General features: G+C 41.6%; 1 protein-coding gene and 1 long non-coding RNA gene across 10 annotated transcripts in view; both read left to right on the top strand.

Moving 5' to 3' along the window:
* The window catches only part of PHKB (phosphorylase kinase regulatory subunit beta), a 139042-nt gene that overhangs the window by 53866 nt on the left and 63448 nt on the right, over positions 1–21728 (top strand). For all 9 annotated transcript variants that reach the window (XM_083513565.1, XM_083513566.1, XM_083513573.1 and 6 more), the window contains 3 exons: positions 3665–3780; positions 12131–12194; positions 20332–20427. In XM_083513565.1, the coding sequence (XP_083369691.1) occupies positions 3665–3780; positions 12131–12194; positions 20332–20427 (276 nt within the window). The remainder of the gene's footprint in view (positions 1–3664; positions 3781–12130; positions 12195–20331; positions 20428–21728) is intronic.
* LOC310711712 lies at positions 12213–16739 on the top strand. The gene is made up of 2 exons (XR_014528613.1): positions 12213–12300; positions 12380–16739. It is a non-coding gene; the product is annotated as an uncharacterized lncRNA (long non-coding RNA).

Below are 21728 nucleotides of genomic sequence, written 5' to 3' on the forward strand. Positions count from 1 at the left end.
AAGTCCTTGTTAATGAGTCACAACAGATTTCACAGTCCCCACCATTTCTTTTTATGAATAGATTCAGAAATGGCCCTTTGAATGCTGGTTTTTTAAATGTGGTTTTAGTCTTAACAAAGTTAGAATTTTGACAATCTGTTTCAATCAAATCTGAATCTTGCAGTCACAATGTGTAATTCAATCTTCCATTTACAACTGCGGGTTGCAGCATTTTATTCTGGACTGATTTCCTGATGGAAATTGCATGCAAAGCTGATATTCAGCCTGTATAATGGGTTTCCAAACATGATCCATGTGTGCACAAGTGTGCCCACCCTACGTCCTACAGCTCTTGTGAAAGGTCTTAGTAAGTATCCCCTCAAAAATCTGCACAATCTATTTGCTCTTTCTGCTCAGTTCCTGTTTGCACAGCCTCAGCCTTTATTACCTGGAAATGCTCCCTGAAACTTGCTCACGCTTCAGTGGATGCCAGGATTGGATACCTGCGCTTCCACCCAAAGCAGAGGAGAGGTGCAAAGAGCTTCTTTGTGTGAGCAAATGTGGTGATAGCTGATGTAGGCGCCTTTCCCCCAAAGACCAGGAAGCATGCCCATACCATTTTGAGGTCCTGTCTCTTTGCTTGTTTTATTAGGTGTGGCAGCCATTTTGCATTGTGCCATGCCCCCACAGCAGCCATTTTGTAGCTGGCGTTCATGGCCCTTTCTCAAAATTTGAGATGTGGCCTGCATCTCAAACAGTATTTAAACAGTGTTCAGAGTGTTTCTCCTGAGTTACGTACAGTGGCTGGTGAGATTTGCTAGGTGAGAAGTGCTAGTGACCACTGCATGGTGTGATAAGAGTGGAGAAAAGGATTTCCACCCTGATCTGTTGATGATGTTGATGGGGTGCCCCATCTAACTCAGTGCTGAGTACCCAGCTGAGTTGCCCCTATTGATGCCAGTAGCCTGCACCCAGACCGTTAGCCACTCATCAGTACCCCCACCATCAGCTCCACCAGTTCTGGAAGGTAAGGTTTAGGATTCCCCATCCTACCTTTGTCAGGATATAGCGACTGCCAGAAATTTCACCTGCCAATTGCCTGACTGGACACAGCTGATTAACCTCATTAATCTTTACAACTATCCTGGCATTTACAGATAGAGGACTGGGTGGTAGTGGCTTGCCTACAGCCATCTGATAGGTTCACTACTAGGCTGAGGTTTGAACCCAAGATTGACTGGTTCACAGCTCGCACTCTTATCCATTACACTACACCAAATCGCCTCTTCATGTGATGAAAATTGATCCGGCTGTGCAAGGCAGTAATAAGACTCTGTTGCCCAGCTGGATGTTATACACTTTGAATTTGCTCCTAGCTCTGAACTGCTTTTGACTTCCTTTGAATTGGCCCCTTTTCTGTATAGCTGAGTCTATTTTAATGCTTGAAGACTTCTTTGGGACCTCTTCCCCCTCTCGTCTTCCTTTATTTCACATTTAGACAATTCACTTGTGCAGGATGTTACGCCTATTGAATGCAGTGAAGCAATTCATTATTACTCCTTTTTCCCTCGGAGGTAAATGAGCTGCCTCTGGTAGTAGATGAAAATGCTGAGCAAGTTTGAATGGTTGGGTAAATTTAATGGGGTTTGTTTCCCAGCATAGAACAGCAGTATTTTGTTAAATCCTTACAAACGGGGGGGCGGGGGGACGGACGACAACGACTTATTTTCAGTTTTATTATTTTAGCAACAGATGTATACAATGCACTATACCTGGTTAAGTATCCATGAACCTGGTCTATAGCCTAATATCATTTCAGGACTCCATATATGAAATGGCATGTATATGTTTAAAATAAAAAATGAGTATTGATAAACTATGGCTTAGCAACTGAGCGGGGGAGTGGGGGACTTGTGGAAGGAGACATTTGGGTCCCCTTTGCCTCCTGGAAAGCTTCTCAGGGCACTCTTCTGAACAGAATGTTTTGTGACTCAGATGGCTCCTGGAGGGAATCACCTATATTGGGAACCATGAGTGAGCAGTGTTCATGAGATTCTCACAACACTCTGGAGAGGCTTTTAGGAGGTCTGCAAGGGAGGGGGAGGAGGGGTCAGTTCCATTCCACAAGATTCATTCTGCTTCTGGAACTCCAGAGCCAAGACTTCATTGTAGTGGTTGGTTATTAACTTTAATAAAAAGTGGGCAAGATGGCCATACTGAAGTGGCTGAAGGTTGGATGATACCAGTATAATTTAGAAATGCCTTTAATCCTTTCCTTTATTTCCATTTGTTCATCACTTCATTGTTTTCCATCTAATTGCCCAAGTTCACCATTAAGTTGAATGTTTCCAACCTGGGAGGAAAAATAACAATTTTGTATGTGTTAGGCTCTGTGTAGTTTTCTTGCAGGATTAACAAGATGCAGACAGATGGCCGGTGGTTGCAAAGCTGTCAGCTAGGAAGTGTCTGCTCTGTGTGGGGCTCCTGGACAAGATTAGACCGTTCAATAGAATCTCTGTTTCTATAGGCCCCCGAACAGCCAGAAACATGTTTACAAGATATTTATATGCCAGGGTTGTTTAAAAGCAGCAACCACTAGGCAAGACAACGGTCACCGGTTTGTTAGTTAATGGTACTAGAAGAGGCAGAAAGAAGGAAGACAGGAGAATAGCCTCAGCAGTGAAATATATTGATTTATTTAGGCACCTCTCTACTGCCCAATCAGTTGCGTCCTCTGGGTGCTTTATAGAAATTAAGCAGTGTTCTAGCAGTTGTAGCTGTGTATCTTTCTCCTCCTCTGCTGGCAACAATGCAGAAGAGGAGAGAAAGAGTTGGCAGTTGCCATAGCACAGACTGCTGCTGACCAATCAACTCAACACAGTACCAAGTTATATGTCCCTATAGCCAGGGTGGGGAACCTTTGACCTGTAGGCCAGATTTGGCCCAGCAGATGTCCCATATTGGTCCACGAAACCTTTCCCCCCAAACCATGCTCACTCTTCCCACAAGTACCATCATAGGCAGGTACCAACATGGCTACATGGGAAGAATCAGGAGCTTAAAGTGAGCTCTCAATTTGCTCTGAAATCACTGCTAAAACTGAGCCCCCCCCCTTTTTAACTGGTGTGCCAATGCAAACTGCTTTGTGCTACCGAGCCCTGCAGAAATCAGGCTTAAGCTCACACCCCTTCAGCTGATGGACGGTGAATTCTAGCCCACTGAATTGGTTGCGCAGCCAGGTTCCCCATGGCGAACTCAATCTTGCAGCCAACCCCTGTAGAAATCAGACCTGAACTCACTGACCATCAGCTGAGCTCAAGAATGACGGAAAGCACTTTCTGAGCCCTGTGCTCAGTACTTGCCAAGTGTCAAGCATGGGTCTGGCAAAACCCCTTGTGCTACAGCTTCCAAATGTTGCACAAGGGACTTTGACAGGTGGGCGGGACAACCTACCTCTCAGTCATCTAACATCATCATGACATTACCCTCAGGGGTGGTGGCAGATAATGATACAGTCAACAAGAGCCAAAAATGTCCCCCACTCCTGCCCTATATACTGAAACAGAAAGTAAGAGCAACAGAGACATCTGAAAATTTTGTAGCATCCAACTATGGAAGAAATATTGGCGTATTTCAGGTTTTTCTTTTTCCCCTTCATCTCCTTTCTGTTTTCTTTTTCTCTTAGGTGACCTTCATACAAAACCTTGTATTTTGTGTGGAAAGGGCATATCGTGTGCCCGACTTTGGTGTGTGGGAAAGAGGAAGCAAATACAACAACGGCAGTGCTGAACTGCACTCCAGGTATAGTGTGGGCAAGTCCTTCTGTTTCCAGTCTGTGCCGCTTTTGCATGTATTGATCCGTAAAACCATTTTGTTCCATTTCCACATTAATGTACATTAAAAAAACACCCACATGAAAATTGTTATTTAAATATGTGTGTTAAAATATACCTTCTCTCCAAAGCCACATTGCCAAATGAATTTTCTCTCCAAAACTGCAATGGAACATTTAGAAATGTGAAATCAGGTTGATAGCAAAGTTCTGATTCATGCATTAGCCTGGAAGGTACAGATGAGGTCAGTTCATATCAGGTTTCTTAAATATTGGAGCCTTAATTCAAGATGAAAAGAAAATGGTTTTGCTTTTCCTTTCAGATGGAGTATCTGTAAGTGAATTTAGCAAATGGTTCAAAACTATGGTTCCTACAATATTTACAAAAGTATTGTATTTGTAGAATATTAATATGATAAAGCAGAAGATGGCAGCTTTTTAAAAAGCCAGGTGAACCCATCATTAAGACCAAACATCCTAAAAAATCCACTGGTGAATAATAAAGTGATCAAAAGCAACAAATAAACACTACAAATAATAATAATAATAACTTAATAGAGATACCACCAAGTATGCTTGCCTGGAGAATGAATCCCCAAAAGAGGACTTTACATCTGAAAAGGTCTAATTTTGGATTATCCTAGCCTAACCTCCATTGGCACAAGGACCCATAGGAGGGCTTCTGATACCTAGGCAAATTTGTATGGAATGAGGCAGTCCTTGGGGTGTTCTGACCCTAAGCTGTTCAGGGCTTGGAACAGTTCAGCCAGTGCCTTGATTTGTGTTCAGAGGTATTGAGAGCCCATGCAGTTGTCTCAGGACTGGTGGGATTTGTCCTACGTGCCCAGTACCATGTAGTAACTGCTATATTCTATTCTAATGATAGATTCTGGTCTGTCTTCAGGGGCAGTCCCACATGCACAGCACTGCAGTAGTCCAAATGGCTGCTTCGGTAGTGTTAGGGAAAGCCATTATATTTCTGATCAACCTGGATACTGTAAAACAATGCTTTATTTGTCAGTCTTATGGTTAATGAAAGATGACTTGAATCAATTCACATGACTGTATAGAAAATGCACTCTGGCTGTAGTGTAAATGAAATCACTTAGATTGCCAGATAGACATGAATAGCTAATGTACATTTCTATTCTCAGTTTGATTTGAGTGCAAAGTTTTGAGTTTTCTTGATACAGCCTAGGAGCATATCCAACATCCTACTGGATTAATAACACTGGAAACTGAAAATTGTTCCTTTCCCTCCCCCATGCGATAAAGCGAGCCTTCTAAAGCCACTTCACTTCCTAAGCAGTGATCATCTTAAGGACCAAGTGGCAGGCTCCCCTTGTTTTAAATATAACTCTGAATATCAGACCATACTAGGCCTGATATTATTCTGGGAGTGTTCAGACAAATACACCTTATGGTTCATGTAGCCAGATCATTACAGACTCCAGGATAATGCTAAAGCTTCCGTGGTCTGACTGCTTCTGTGTTAAGAGTGCCAATATTCTTTGTAGTTGTGCTCTTTTTATTACCCATACCCTCTTGAAATAAAATTCTGAAATTATATGTTACCTCTGTTTGTGCTCCATTACCAGTGAAGTCAGTAGAACTGTGGCCTTTTAGATGACAACTGTAATAATTTTCCCGGGAAAACGGCTTACAAATACTGTAGACTAAAAGAGAAGTCACAATGACAATAGTTATATATAAAATTTGCTGTATTGGCTCAGTGCGTTTATTTCAGTATGCAGTAACATTAAGGGAGTCAGGTGGACGCTTGTGTCTGCAATTTTATGTATTTGTAAGTTCTCCTTGCAATAAAAATGAGATACTTGTAACAATTTTAGATGTTTCCTTTTGCTGTTTTAGTACACATTAAAATATATATTGGTAACTTAACTCAAGAAGCCGAGCTATTTCAATAGACCTTAAACTACTGGTTTTTTTTTAGTGTCAGACTTTAGTCCTTGATCTGAGTGGTTGTATTCAGAGAATGTGTCAAGGTCATAAACTTTAGGCTGTTTCTGTGCTGGAGAGACTGTACTCTTTCCCAGTGCAAGCAAAGTACAAGATGTTCAGCAAGGCAGAAGGGGGGCGGGGGGACCTGAAGCATCCTAGGGTCATGTAACATTACCTAGATATTTTGACCACAGAAAAGGTGCCTTCTCAAGCAGCTAATTGGTTATGTCCAGTTCAGACGTCACAGCAAAACCATGGAATGCCTTTTGGGACCATGTCTCGAGTCTGCATACTCTTTTCTTCCCTTATTTCTGGTTTGTGATAGTCATAATTTGCCATTGCATGTGAACCATTGTTTACACTTAAAGCCAAACTGGAAGCCGCAGGATCATGTGAGCATGATAGCTTTGAGGTTTTTTTCTACGATCAAGTGGTATTATTAGATAGATAGATAAATGATAGATAATGACCCTGAGGGCCAAACCATTACATTCAAAGCAGATTTAAGGTGTTTTGGCACCAGTCAGATCCTTGAAAGTTGTAGGAACCATTCAGGCTGCGTTTTCCCCCTGTAATCTTGAGCTGCGGCACAGCAATACAGTTCTATCAGCTATCTTTTAAACCTGCAAAATATTTGTTTCAGGTTTAACAAATGTAGCCATAGCAAAGAAAAAAATAATGAGGAAACAACTGACCAAAGGAGACTTTTCTCCCTGCCCAATTAGTTAGTATGGGGAAAGAGAATTCTGCTTTTCATTAGGTGTGCACCTGATAGCCGTGAGACAGATTGTGACAGATCAGAGTGTTATGAAAAACCAATTCAGTTTGCTGTGTGGAAGGGTTAGTAGCAGGAGCCATATGCCGGTCTCAGTAATTAGAAGAGTCATGCCAATAACTGAGTCAAGGGTCAGAAATGGATAGCATTTCAGGGAGTACATGGGAATAAGCGCAGAGAACAACCTGAGGGTAAGGTCAGGCAAACCTTAGAAGTTAGTTAGACAGTTCTTCCTACTGACACATTGATAACTTGACTGTTCTGTATTTAGGCACAACAAATTAACTGTTCACTGTCCCTTTAAGGGTAACCCAGCTCTGCACACTTGCATTAAGTGTCTTGGCTGGGAGCTGTTTGGAAGCCTCTTAATAAATCAGATTACTAACACCTGTGCAGCCTGAATTTTGTAGTTGGAGTCCAAGTGATAATACATGGACCAGCCAATGCAACCCTGGGGTGGTGTAACCTTAAATACTAGTGAGAGAATAAAGCAGCCCTGAAAAACTGGACCAGGGAAAGCCATCCCTGGGGATTCTAGATCAGGTCCCCAAATCTGTGCCCGACACAAATTCATGAAAGAGGAATGCCATGTTTTCTAAATTACTGTTGGTCCTGCCTAGTAAGACTGCTCGTTTAAAGAGAGCTGCACCCTAATAGAGTGTGATAATTACCAGCCATGTCTATACTTTCAAAAATGCACCGCACTTTGAAATTCCGGGGGGGGGGGGGGCAGTCTCAAACCCACACAAAATCAAAACCTTGTATTTTGGGCTCCTTGTGAAAAATAGGTTCATAACATTTCTTGCAGACAGCACAGCTTTTACTGCTGAATTTTCAGCGAGGAAGATTTGCCGGCCTGCAATCATCCGCTGATTTTTGAACAGCAAGCTTTGCAACATCTTGCTAGAATCGTACGATTCCATCCCATGTGTTCGAGCTCCTGAAGTATTCATTTGTCCTGTAACCATTTTGATCAAGCTGTTCCCAAGCATCTGCTGAATACCTCTGCAAAAACACTGTTGACATCTCCCATCTGTGTTACTGATAATAGTGGTGTTTCTGAAATGCAGCATCTTTGTACTCCCGAGCTTTAGAAAGGCACCGGAATCTTCAACTTGTTCTCCTTTGTTCTACAGCTAATATGCTGCTGTCATGCTGCCTGTCCCTATTAGGGTTATTTTGTTTGTCTGCTTGGCTGCCTTTTTAATGTAGCTTTCAGTCCCAAACACCTACGTATGGTTTCTTTTATTTTCTTTAATGCTGTTTAGCACTGTTCCCAACGTTTCACACAGATTCATCATTTGTGAACATGGGGAAATTATACTCAGGATACATAGTAGGTTTCTGAGGTTCTCAGTAATTGAATCTGAGTCTTAGTAGCTGGGTTTCTTTACGTTGCTTGTAACCTAGTTTCTTTGTTTTCTGTCTGAAAGCTTTTTCTTTCTTTTTAATCCCATATATCTAGTCTGGATTTGTTGCTTTTGATCTCCTAATTAGTAGTGGCTGGAAACCAGCATGTCCTGAATGAGTGAAGAATTCAGCAGGCAGCTGTAAGCATGCAAAGAACTTGTGAGCTGGGTGAACAGCCAGGATGGGAGGCAATTTGAGGACAGCAGCTTTTATTCTTGCAGTGTCTGTAGCTGAAATTTTGGAAAATCTTAACTAGCTTCCAAGGGGCTTTTAGTGTCAACAAGGTAACGTCGGATAGGGTTTTGAAAACCAGGTGCGGACAATGTGGATTACTGAGCTGCTGTCACTGCCATCAATATTTTAATATTGGTTCTAAATGTGTTCTGTTGGATTTTAACAAGTTTGTTTTTATTACTTTGTATTTTGTTATGATGTTTTAAAGATGTTGTAAACCATCTTGAATCCCAACTTGGGAGAAAAGTGGGATAGAAATGTAATTAATTAATTAATTCATACATACATACATACAGTACATACTATCCCTTTCATAATTTGGGGGAGTTTTGGCTCATGCAGTTAAAGGACAATCTTCCCATAGTCTTCAAAACCTGCACCTTTCCTGAAGTCTTTAGCTCTGATTGCATGTTTCTTATATTAATCTTTGGAGCCTGCAATTAAAGATGCCCAGAAGACAATGGACTGTAATTTAGTAGTGGAGTGCCTTGTCTTTCATATCTTTTTCTCCAGCAATCATGAAGGCATCAATCAAGTGCCCAAAATTTTACAGCAGCCATAATACCTAATCACAGAGCTTGTTCTTGGAAATAGCTCTTTGGCATTCTTCAGACTTGCCAGCTCCTGTTAGTTGTTAGTATATTGGCACCTCTAACAAGCTCTTATATCCGTTTTATTGGTGTCTACGCCCTATGTGTAGACAAAAGGCAGCAGCTAATGTTGCTGTTCCTCATTGCAGTATATTGTCTGTTCCCTTTTCTTTATATTTCTGCCGCAGTTGATGTCTTAAACTAGGGGAACTGTACCAGTTGGCTAATCTTGTTTCTGGAAAAGCTACTCATTTTTGCTGGTTTAAACAGGGAGGTCTCCATTAATAACTAATGCAAGTGATTATCCAAGTGATGAGTTGATCATGGCTTGGTATTATTACACTTTTACTGAACTGCTGTACTTGTAGTTCCTGGAGATTTTTGTGTGAAGTTTGTGTTCTCATCCATTTTAGATTTGCTGCTCTTTGAATAAACCTTTTAAATAAATTGGAATTGGACTGGATATAAGAATGAGTTGAAAGAGAAGCTACTTGATTTTTATGTATTTATTATTAATTTAAAGTATTTATCTCCTACCTGCTCCTTGTAAAACAGCACTCAGGGTGGCTCACATCACATTAAAAACCATTAAAGAAATATATTCCCAAAATAAACGAAATCAACTCCCAAGTGCAACAGATAAAAAGAAACTTGAAAGAAAGGATTGGCTCAGTCCTACAGGCCTGGCACCCCCCAAAAAACCCTTCCCGCATGTATAAATCAAATACATTAAGGAGAGGGCTCCATACTTTTACCCAGATGTGGAACCTTTCCATTTGCAGGAACCCTTTTATTTACATTGCAGGGGGCATTCAAAAAAAGTAATCCCACCCACAGGGTCAAAAGTTTGGTCTACTGCACCACCCCATTGTGTAGCTCAGGCCCCATCATGGCACTGTCTAATATTTTGAATTTGCTTGTGGCTCATTAGCCCTAGAGATTGGCTTTTACTGCTTTTAGAGGCTTGCTGTTAGTGAAACAGCATGCTCGCCAGTCCAGCTTCTGTTAATGTGTCATCCCATTATCTGGATAACAATAACTTCTAATCAGCAGAAGATAGAAAATTGTGGAGTTTTACTCCACTTTGATGGCAGCTGCTTAGAGCGGAGTTTTGTAGCCAACCTAATCAGCTTTTCCTTGTTGAACCAATTAGAATTAAACCCCACAAGCCTTTTCTCTCTCTTCTTTTCCTGGCACTGCTTCTGAAAGGCTTTGAAACCTATTGGTGTGACGGTTAGAAATAAAGGAAGAGTCTAAAATCAATGTTTCATGGTAAGCTGTTAATGAAAATGTTCCGACAGAAGCTATATTTATGATAAATATGCTACACGCAGCAAAACGTTTGTTCCCATTTCCATTCCTGCTTCTGTGAGGTTGCAGTAAAATCATCAGGCTAAGGTTGCTTTTAATTTGAATCTGATTAGTTTTTCCAGCTCGTATTTAGTATCTGTATTACAGACTGGGCTTTAATTTTCTAAACGCCTGCATGCTACTGAATGTGAAGGCCAAGGTTAAATCCATCATTGCTTTCTACTTTGATCTTAGGGTCTGTTGTCAGTGCCATTTTTACATTAAGTTACTTTACTTTTCTCTCACCACTATCCCTCATAAATGATAGTTGCCCTAATGAAGGACTTTACACCCAGAACACACCAGACCCATGTACATGCACTGGCCTGTATGAACTACCATATTGCCATTCTGACGGGCAGCAGTTTACTCAGGATTAGCTGCACAATTTTAAGATTATTTTTATGTGGTGATAATGGCAAATTGAACGTGGGACCTTCTGTGTGCAAAGTCTGTGTTCTACAGCTGAGCTGCAGCCCCCTTCTTCTATCTATTGTGGTCTCCTGATCTCTGACCCACCTGTGTGTGTAACTCAGCAACAACCCTCCATTGTGAACATTTGCAATTGCTGCTAAATAATCACCAGATAACCTCAGGGTACACACAAACGAATCATCAGTCCATCTACCACCTATTCTTAATGATTTAATTTCACAGAAACAGCTGGTGCTGTTCGGGTTCATAAAATAGATATTCTCTGTAGATATTAATGAGGTGTTTATTTTAAAAGGGACAGGGTAATGCCCAATTAACTGGACCAGAAATGTTTCAATTGTCAGAATATGTCTTCCTCAGCAAAGAATGTGACCCCAATATGATGCTGGAGGTCGGATAGTCATATATCGCCTTGGTGTAGAACAGGGGTAGGGGAATTTTGACCCTCCAGAGGTTGGACTCCCAGCTCCCATAATCCCCAATTGTTGGCCATGCCAGCTGGCGCTGAGAGAAGATGGAGTCCAGCTACACCTGAAGGGCCAAAGGTCCCTGCCTGTCTGTTCATTTCCTGATGTACAGTCTTAAAGCCAACACAGTGTGTTACCATGTGGGCTGCCATGATAGTGGTAGAAGCACTTATTCTTTTCCCCCAGCCCTTTGATTGATTGAGTTGATTATGTTTCTTTGTTAGTGTGCTGCCAGATTTACTGTCTGTTGGAGTGTGTTCACTGAATGATAAACAATGTCACTGATTTATATTACTTTTCTTTAGTCTCTTTTATGGTATAATTTATTCGTGTTTATTTATTTTAAGTCATTCGGAGACCTTCTTAGGGTAACAAGCAACTAATAAGTGCTAACATCAACAATAACCTCCCATCTTTTCTGCTTTTTAGAAATTTTTGCTCTTCAGCTCTTTAGTCCTCACCCCAGCTGAAATGAAGCTTACCCTCACTATTGCCATCCCTCCTGTTATTGCCTCTCCCTGCTGCCCAGCCTGGCAAAATTTAGGTTTTATGCATGTGGTACTATTCTGCACAGTTCCATGTCTAGCGATGGTGCTGGGTGACCTTGGACTAGCCATCTTCTCTCAGCCTAACCTACCTCACAGGGTTGTTGTGAAGATAAAATGGAGAGGGGGAGAACCATGTACACAACCTTGGACTCCTTGAGGGAAAGGTGGGATAACGTGGAATAAATAAGTTCACATGTGCAAAAGCTGCCAGTGCTTTATCATCAGGCCCTTGAAAGATGAGCACATAGAGCACTGATATTTTTCCTGTCACTGGTGCCCTCTCAGCAAGACCTTCAAACCCATAGCCCCAGATGTCCAAACACAAGGTGACTCCATATATATAACAGATGGCCAGTGACCTTTAAGGACAAACGGCTGAAAAATAATAAAGAATAAGCCTACTATATCATCATTTTACCCTAGTTTTGTTTTTTTTCAGTTCCTCAGCAAGAACAGATCTGATGAGCAAGGTAGCCTTGAGGGAGTTGGATTTTATTTCCAGAGTTGTGAGCGTAACAAACTTTTATTTCTTCTCCTCTCTTTTTCAGTTCTGTTGGGTTAGCAAAAGCAGCCCTAGAAGCAATTAATGGATTCAACCTCTTTGGCAATCAGGTAGTAAAAATATTTAAGTATTTGTTCATTTTCCATTTTTAATTAACTGCTTGTTCTTCAGTAAATTGCTTTCATTGCAGATCAAAGGACACCTAATATCCATATGGTAAAGCCTGTTCACTCTCCAATTTTCTATTATTCTTTTTTAAAGAACTAGGCTAACAAATTATTTCTTTCTACTTTAGATACAGGATTCAAAGGCTAACAGAACCAGCTCTTTCCTCAGTTAACAGAAGTTACTTTTCCTTTCAGTCATTTATTTAACTCTTGTGAAAATGAAAAGTATAAAATTTTTGCTGTTCTAGTCTTTTGATCAAGACATTAAACAGCTCTGGCTGCTTATACAAATACTCTTTCCATTTTTCTGTTTTCAGCCTCTGATACAGTACACCATCACTTTCTTTTACTGACCTTCTTAAGGGTCTCCCCCCATACCCCCTATCAGATAATTTGGGAATCCATTGAATAGCCATGCTTTTCATTAATTGCTCCAAATCTGCTTTGATATGCATAGCCTTCTCTTGATTATCACAGAAACTGGTCCTAGCTCTGTCTCACTCTCTACGTATTATATGGCCATTAAAAATGAAAAGAAAAGGCAAAAGCACAAAGGGAAAAGGTCTAATGCCTTGTGTGCGATCCGTATGTCCCTAGTTTAGAATTGTTTTACAATAGAACCATTTTCAGAAGTAAAAATAAAAAATAATAAAAAATTGTCCAGTAGCACCTTAGAGACCAACTAAGTTTGTTCTGGTGTAAGCTTTGTATGCATGCACATTTCTTCAGATTACTTCAGATGCACACTTCTTCAGATACCTTTCATGCATGCATGAACCATGGTGTGCAAGACCTTATATAGACTTTTGAAATTGTCCACCCTGTAGCTCAGGACTACCCCCCCATAACATCATACATACATCACAGAAGAAGGCGGTCTCCAATAGAAATCCTGTTTGTCAGGACACCTGATAATGGTCACTGATTGCTTTACCTGGGCAGCTTGGCTATTCCTTTTGAGATGCTAAATACTTAGTTCCTGAATCCAGGTCACAGGCTCACCCTATTCATACACAAATACGCCCTTAAGACAGGATTTGTGTGCAAAGAGACAATGTGGAGGCTTCCCCATTTCCTTCCTCACTGCAGAGGAATATTTGAGGTCACTGAAAGAGTTAAAACGGCTTCAGGATTGCTTTCCTGTACTATTTCAGACACGTGGTTTATATACTTATGTATGTGTTTATCTTGTACATTTATTGTCTAAAAATATTGGCTTTCCTACTCTAGTGTGAATTAATGCTACTAAAAGTGCAATAAATTGATAAAGTATTAATCATGTTGTGTGCGTTGGGTTTCCCCCACATGAAATGAGCTGTTTTCATTTACAAATCAAAAGTGCAGGATAGATAGCTATATAAAAAGGTAAAGGGACCCCTGACCATTAGGTCCAGTCGTGGCCGACTCTGGGGTTGCGGCGCTCATCTCGCTTTATTGGCCGAGGGAGCCGGCGTACAGCTTCCTGGTCATGTGGCCAGCGTGACTAAGCCGCTTCTGGCGAAACAGAGCAGCGCATGGAAACGCTGTTTACCTTTCCGTCGGAGCGGTACTTATTTATCTACTTGCACTTTGACTGCTTTCGAACTGCTAGGTTGGCAGGAGCAGGGACCGAGCAACAGGAGCTCACCCCGTCATGAAGATTCGAACCACCGATCTTCTGATCCGCAAGTCCTAGGCTCTGTGGTTTAACCCACAGCGCCACCTGCGTCCCAGATAGCTATATAGCTACACATTAATAAAGTTATTATTAGCTATATATAGGAAGACCGTAGAAATGGTAAAAAAGAAAAGAAAACCAAGACACCAAGGGTTTCTTAAGGATTAGTGACACCCCCCCCCCAATGGTATCAGTTTCTTTTTGTGGAAATATTGTCGCCTTTGTTTAATCTGAGGACACCACTGTCAAAGAGACCACTGGCATGCAGAGCAGCAGACACACTTATCTGAAAAGCTTAAGGCTTCTTAAAGGGATTCAGCTTAGTTTTAACTGGATCCTTATGGTGAGCACAGGGCAAAGTGTAAACAGCTACCAGGAAAAAAGAACCTTTCATCTTTAATTTAACTATGTCTTAATCTGGGGGATTTGGAAGCTTGAGCGTTTGCAAGTAACCTCTGTTTGGCCTTGAAATAACAGAGCTCATCCTTCTTGCTCTCTGAATGCTTTCCATGAATATAGAGCTGATTTGTTTTACAAAATGGATCCATGAAATCCATGGCTTAGGCCTTATTGCCTTACGTTACGTTTATCCCCTACCTCAGTACAGAAGACCAGATCTAAGGTGTGTCCTGCTGTGTGCATTGGGCTAGATACATGAGACAGGCCCATGATGGTCATGGAGGCCATAAACTCCTGATTCACTCCAGGCAAGTCAGCTTCAGCATATATGTTGAAGTCCCTGAAGACCAAAAGTCTTGAGGGGGTGGGTCCTCAACACCACCTCTGAGACTACCTCTGTCAACTCTGTTGACAATAGGGAAGACTGTTAGGCAATAGGGTGGGTAGTGCACCAGCTAAATCCCGCTCCTGTCTTGAGTTTCTAATGTCTAATGTAACTGCAGGATAAAGTACCTGACCAGGGAAATGAAATCCTTAACGGTCACAGCTACTCCATTTTCCCACCCCTCAAAGCATGGTTGACACTGACATAGAAACCTAGGGAGATTTACACCTCCCTTCATCCAACCACATTTCATTTATACAGGCCAAGTTGGCATGTCCTTCTAGGATAAGGTCAATGATAACAAGACCTTTCCATTGACTGACCTTAGCATTTTTTGCTTCAGCCCCGTGAGGGCTAAGATAAGCCTAAAATATTTGTAATGCTGGAAGATGGATAGAACTAAAATGTCTAACCATCTTTGCCCTGGTCAACACCTCCATTGTCCATCACCACAGCACCTCTTTCTCCCTTCTCCTCCTTTTCTAATTCACTCCTTTCACCCCATCACCTGTATAATACCAATACAGGACTTTAACCAGCACAAGAACCAAACATGGAGCCCTCCCAGATGTTGGACTCCAGCTCCTGCCAGCCCCAACCAGCATGGTATGGTGCAAGTTGTAATCCAACAACATCTGGATGGCACAACATTGACTCCTCTTGAATCAGAACAGTTGAGCTATAGTCAGTAATGACAAATATTAATTGCACTATATATCAAGGTAATCATTAAATTACTGTTTAGCCAGTCAACTACTTAAAAAATCTACTCAAGAAATTAATAGCTGAGTCCAATCCCTACCACTCAGTTAATATAATTAATCCTCTTCAGCCAGCTGAATTGTAGTCTTCACTGTAGACAGCTGCAACCTTTCCAGCCCAAGCAGCACTTCTAGGCACATTCTTCCTACCAGCTCCTCATATAATTCATGGATCAGCATTCACAGAGGCCAGAACCCTGCCCCCCTGGTGTTAACCCTTTGGGGTGACCCACTTTGCATGAAGGCCTTTGGGTAAAAAATGTAGCCCTTGAAAGTCATGGCCACTGCTGTCCTCACTTTTCGGACTTTCTGAGGGCCTCTCTGGGCCTCCTGTCAACAAATTCTGTGGTGGTTAACTGCTTTTCACTCTTGGCATCAGTAAGTGGTATGCTGTTATGATCCGGTTCTTCCCTGCTGCTCCTATACAAAACATGGCCTTTGTCCCCAAGGCTTAACATAGATTATATGGTCATTTCCCTCCAAGAGTAACAGGTACTCTCCTTGCTATATTTTATACTGAATATGATTTCTCCATGCCACTTCTGCCACTAATCCTTAATGCTACTGGAATTTCCTCATGGACCACTAGCCCGGGACAACTTCTTTAATTTCTCACGGTTGTCCCAACAACTGTCCTGGTGGAGATTTGTGGTGTTGAGGCACCCAGCTGGAGGTCACTGAGGAATGTCCTATCTCAGCATCCTTCAAGCTGCAGAAAGAACCCCCACCCAACTGAAAACAATTTGGTTGCATGTTCAGTTTTGTCATTTTATGCTAGCGTACTTCCCACTAGGCTTAGCCTGCACTCATCACTCCCTGTAATAGTAAGCACAAGTGGTGAGTACTGATAGAAATGGATCTCAAATAGAGTTGCTGAAAAAGAGGAATCCTTATGCTTGGGGGAGGTCTTGGGTTTACAGTACAACCCCCCCCCCAACTCTAAAATCTCTCCCAATCTTTTGGGGACTGTGCAAGGTAGGAGCCAAAAGATGGAAAACCAAGTAGGTGGGAGGAGAGTGTGGATTGACTTATAACTTACAGTATCCTGGAAGAGGGCACTTATTTGTTATAAACTATCAAAGCAGTTCACAACAACTATACATAAAAGCATACAATAAAAAACACATTAAAATGTTGTTTTCCCTTTACAAGGGAAGAGTTCATCATGCTCCCTGTGTGATGGTGTGGGCGTAAAGCTCAGTGTCCTCAGTTTGCTCTTGATGAATTCTGAATGTTTTTCTCTGTCAAGATTGAAGTGGTTCTCTAGTAATAAAAAGTGAAAATGACAGTAGTCTTACTTCCTCTCATCCCTTTCTGGAGCAACTCTCTTGGGTCATGTCTCATTGCACCTCACAACAGTATAGTAATTTTTGTTGACTTTCCCTTGCTGATCCATGCATCTAGTTCCATGCTTTCAAGTAGAAGTGAGTTTCAGTAGAAGTAAGTAATAGGTGCATTAAAAACAGAGGTTATTGCTTTTCAGAAAACCAAAACCTTTTACAGTGGTAGCTCGGGTTAAGAATTTAATTTGTTCCAGAGGTCCGTTCTTAACCTGAAACTGTTCTTAACCTGAGGTACTACTTTAGCTAATGGGGCCTCACGCTGCAGCGGCGTGATTTCTGTTCTCACCCTGAAGCAAAGTTCTTAACCCGAGGTACTATTTCTGGGTTAGCAGAGTCTGTTACCTGAAGCCTCTGTAGCCTGAAGTGTCTATAATCTGAGGTACCACTGTACTGGAATCTGCTTCCAGCAACAACCCCTGCATCCTCACAAAAACTGCCTCTGAATTTTAGTTACTTTTCAGAGCACTATTCCAGGAAAGAAGAACAACAACTTGAGGGCCACATTCCCTCATGGGCAGGGTCCAAGAGGGCACAGTCAAATGGTGGGCAGGGCAAATGTGGGAAAAGTAAAGGATGTGACCCTTTCCTTTGCAAAATATGCTGTATTTTAGCCATGCAGAAGTCATAAACAAACACATAATCTCTACATCTTCCATCGGGCAAAAAAAGGGTGTTAATCACAGTTCAAGGGCACTTTCAAACCAGTCCAAATCACTTGAAGGCATTGAGCAGAACCAGTGAGGGGCATAATTTAGGGAAGAGGCAAGGCTTGGGGAGAGTCTCAAAGGCCAGATAGTGAGGCCCATGGGGCTAATTTGAACCCCTTGTCCCCCCAGGCCAGAGGACCACATCCTGTGCTATTTCATTTGGAACTTGGGGTTCCCACTCAATGGAATAACCATCCCATGTACACATTAAAATTCATTGTGGGTGAATAGACCTGCCCTAATCCTAGCCTCTGCTTATCCATTTAATTATTTTTATGCATTTTACTTCCCCTCCCCTTGGATCTGAAATCACTGGCTGCTGTTCTCTTTCTATGCTACAACATTTTCTGATCATGAAGCAGTTGCTGTAAACAGTGCAGCTAGATTTTGTAGCATCGCCCCCCCCAATCCCCCCCCCCAACACACTGATCCCACACTTGAAACCATGTAAATGAATGTAGATATATTTGAGAACTATTTGCATGTCTGTTAAGGAGCAAGATGACATAATTGCAAATCTTTTAAAAAATCAATCTAGGGTTGTTGACCTACGTTTGCCTTTGAAATACTGCAATATGTGGGTTTTTTTAAATGCACGAGATAGAAATCATACCGTACGCGATTCAGTAACTCAGAACCAGTTGTTTTTTTCTGTGAGATCTCTGACTGATAGAAAACTAGCTGTTGTTAAACTTTTTATATGAACAAATACTGTCTCAACATTTACAAATGATCAAGTTCTAAAATTAGGATTGGCAGGAAACAAAAGAAATTATATCCTGTAAAATTCTGTTCTGTTAACAAAATGGAATAAACCTTAAATGACCTGAAAAATAAAATTTAAGTGGCCTTCAACTTTTGTGTAACTTTCAAGAATATATTACATGCTAACATTTTGTGCACATGGTATTTCCTGCAGTTTCACAAGCAAAGAATCACATATCCTTGCCCCCTAGGAGCTTAAAATCAAGCCTAGGAAGGACAGCAGAGGGAAGGGAGGGAAATTTGAGAGTAGCAAGGGATGAACATGAGCTAATGCAATCACAAATGCTAGCATCTGGGCCACTGTGAGCAGGCAGCACCTTTTAACAGCTTTCAGGGAGGGTTCCAGTGTCTCAACCAGGCACAGCACTGCACTGATACCTGCCCTGGTTTCCCTGTATGGGATGGCTAGGTGTGGAAACCACAATTTTAATGTCTCATAGTGCCCCAACAAAACATAACTCGTAGAGCATTGTAGCAGAATAAAATGGTGGCTCCCAGTGCTTCAAACCACCTGGCACTGATCACAACCCTGCTTCTTGTCTCTGCTGTCTCCTCCCCCCCCCCAGCTAAACCTGCAAGTCAGTGGGAGCCCACCAGAGGCCACTTTGCCCAGAACCCCCTCAAACCTGACACAGGGCCAGACATATGCTTCATAATGTGTTCAAATCATGGGATGCAGCCTCCATACCCCATTGCAGAGAGTTCCCTCGACCTTGGGAGCAGTTTTTGGAGCAAGGCAGAAAGCCACAGAGCTGCTTTTGCCAATGTCCCACAACTCCCATCAGCTCCCGGCAGCACAGTTGTGTTGTAGTCCAAAACATCTGGAAGGCACATGGTTCGCAAAAGCTGCATTATGGGGAGGGAGGAGGTTGGAAACCCCTGTTCCACATCTGGTTGTTTGCTTGCAATTGAATAGGTTCCCTGGCATGTTCCTTTGTTGGGATGAGGGCAGGGTCATTTCACCACGTTGATGTTTTCTTTCCAAGATCTAGCGAATCCAGTAAGCATGGGAGCATCTGTCAGACACTCCAGCTCATTTGTTTCTTTTCACAAAGAATTAAATTTCTGACTTCGACATATTTCATAGGCTGAAACACAGTAGGTGGGCAAGCAGCTATTTTGCTAAAACTGTTTGTAACACATTAGTGGTACTACAACACAATTTTAGCTTCTGCTACTAATTTGTGTGGATCTTGTCATCTGTTGCACTGTCAAATAAGTGTAAAGCACTGAGCATGTGCACAAGGACTGCTGTATTGCCATAGCTACAAGCCATGGCAGTGCACTCGCACTCTCAGCACAGTGGCCAACTGACCCAGGACATAGCAGCAAGGTGGGCTTATACTTTGGGCCCAGAAGGGGCTTCTTGACCCAACAGGTGTGGTCCCACAGCATTTTCATATTGATGTCTTGCATTTGATGTACCATCACCAGTCTGATGCAGTGGTTAAAGTGCTGGATTAGGACCTGGGAGACCAGGGTTCAAATCCCCACTCAGCCACGGAGCTCACAGGTTTGTTATGGAGATAAGGAAGGGGAGAACCATGTATGCCACTTTGAGCTCCTTGGAGGAAAAAAAGGGATACAAATGCAATACTGTAAATACATAAATAAAAATCCCTACAAATTCTCCTTAAGCTCCTTGTTGGTAGTAGGATTTTCTAGATGCATCCAAACCACTATCCTGCTTCCAGATCTGTATTCTTTGATCAAATTGTTTTTAGTCATCAAGTTATTGACTGTATAATTAAAGCTTTTATCTGTTTCCTAGAGGTGTAATTAAATAATAGTGTTAAAAAAAATGAGAAGATTTAAGTTTCTGTAATCTCAAGTCTCTTATCTGATAACTGGTTTTAAAATGTCTATTTAATCCCCTTAATATTAGTGAAATGGTATTATGTACATTTGTCTTGGAAATGTCATTGTCTATTTGAAGTTACTAGTATATGATTGCTGATAGCAATCATGATATTTGAAGAACCCATTCACTTTTCTTGTCTTTGCTGTGCCAGGCTTGGGCTGTCTATATACTATGTTGTGTTAATTTTCTATTCCATTTACAGGGTTGCTCATGGTCTGTCATATTTGTAGACCTTGATGCCCACAACCGGAACAGACAAACTCTTTGCTCATTACTTCCCCGAGAATCAAGGTCCCATGTAAGTAATTATTGATGAAACAGAGTTTAACAAAACATGGACCAAATGCATCTGGGTATAGCTATTAGCTATACTGCCAGTTTAATAGTCTGTTTTTTATATATATCTGCTAAGCAAGATTTATAAACCCCTTAATAATATATGTGGTTTGCATAAGAGTATAAAATATTCATTTAAAAGTAGCAACATTAAAAACAGTAGAGGAAATTAAATTATGAAAATAGGGGTAAAACCAACAGTTTATAAAAGAAATAAACACGATAAACTAAAGGTCTGCTGGTCAGGGAGAAATTACAATTTGCTGTTTTAAGTGCTACTGCACAAGAGAGATTTTTCTAGATAACTGCTATATGTCGTTCACAACAGGGCAAAGATCAAAATCCTTTCATTTTGGAATGAGCACTGCTTCCCCGCTCCCGGGGCTTGAAAGTGGGTGCCACATTTTCCGGGTCCCATACCCCTCTTGGCTTCTTTCAGGACCGCAGTCTGCACTCCCTTCTTTCCCCCCTCTTTTAAATCATTTTTTATTAATTTTCCAAATTATTACAAATCAAACCAAATTAGGTTTAGCGCTCCTGTTGCAAACATATGTCAATCATTTCCTCTCATAGCTGCATCATTTCTTCTTTAGTGCTCAGTTGCCATCCTTCACTTGCCATTCGTCTGCACTCCTTTCTTTGTCAGACCAAAAGAGCCCTGCTTGCAAAGGGGAAATAGATCACCCCATCTACCACTCCTCATCGCTTTGCTTGCACATCATACAATGATAGGGCAGGTCCACACCATACATTTAAAGCACATCAAATTCACATTACTTTCCTCCAAAAGAATCCTGGGATTTGCAGTTTCCCCTTCACAGAACTGCAGTTCCCACCACCCTTAAGAAACGAATTCTTTGTGGGAAGCCATGTGCTTTCAATGTGCACTAAACGTGCTTTAAATGGTACAGTATGGCTCTGCCCATAACAGCATTGCTCCATCTTCAACTTTCTTTAAGATGTCTAACAATATATGTTAGCACCCAAGTGGAAAACCTGAATATCCATTTATCTTCTTCCACCTCAGTTTTTAATCACCTTGACTGAAACAGAAGATAAAATCAGCTGTTAAGTCATGACTAGTTGCATGTGAACACTGATAAGGATGTGCTCTTAGATGTATATCAGAACATACATGCTATTCAAAGTGGCTAGGTGGTACGCTCATCCTGGTGAGAATCTGTGCATCAAATTCAGTCTTGCAAGTCACACACAGACACACACAGCATATATGCACAGGTCTCATCATCTGGACTGAAACAT

Source organism: Podarcis liolepis (assembly GCF_965112155.1).
Source record: "Podarcis liolepis genome assembly, chromosome: 7".
Classification (NCBI taxonomy): Eukaryota; Metazoa; Chordata; class Lepidosauria; order Squamata; family Lacertidae; genus Podarcis; species Podarcis liolepis.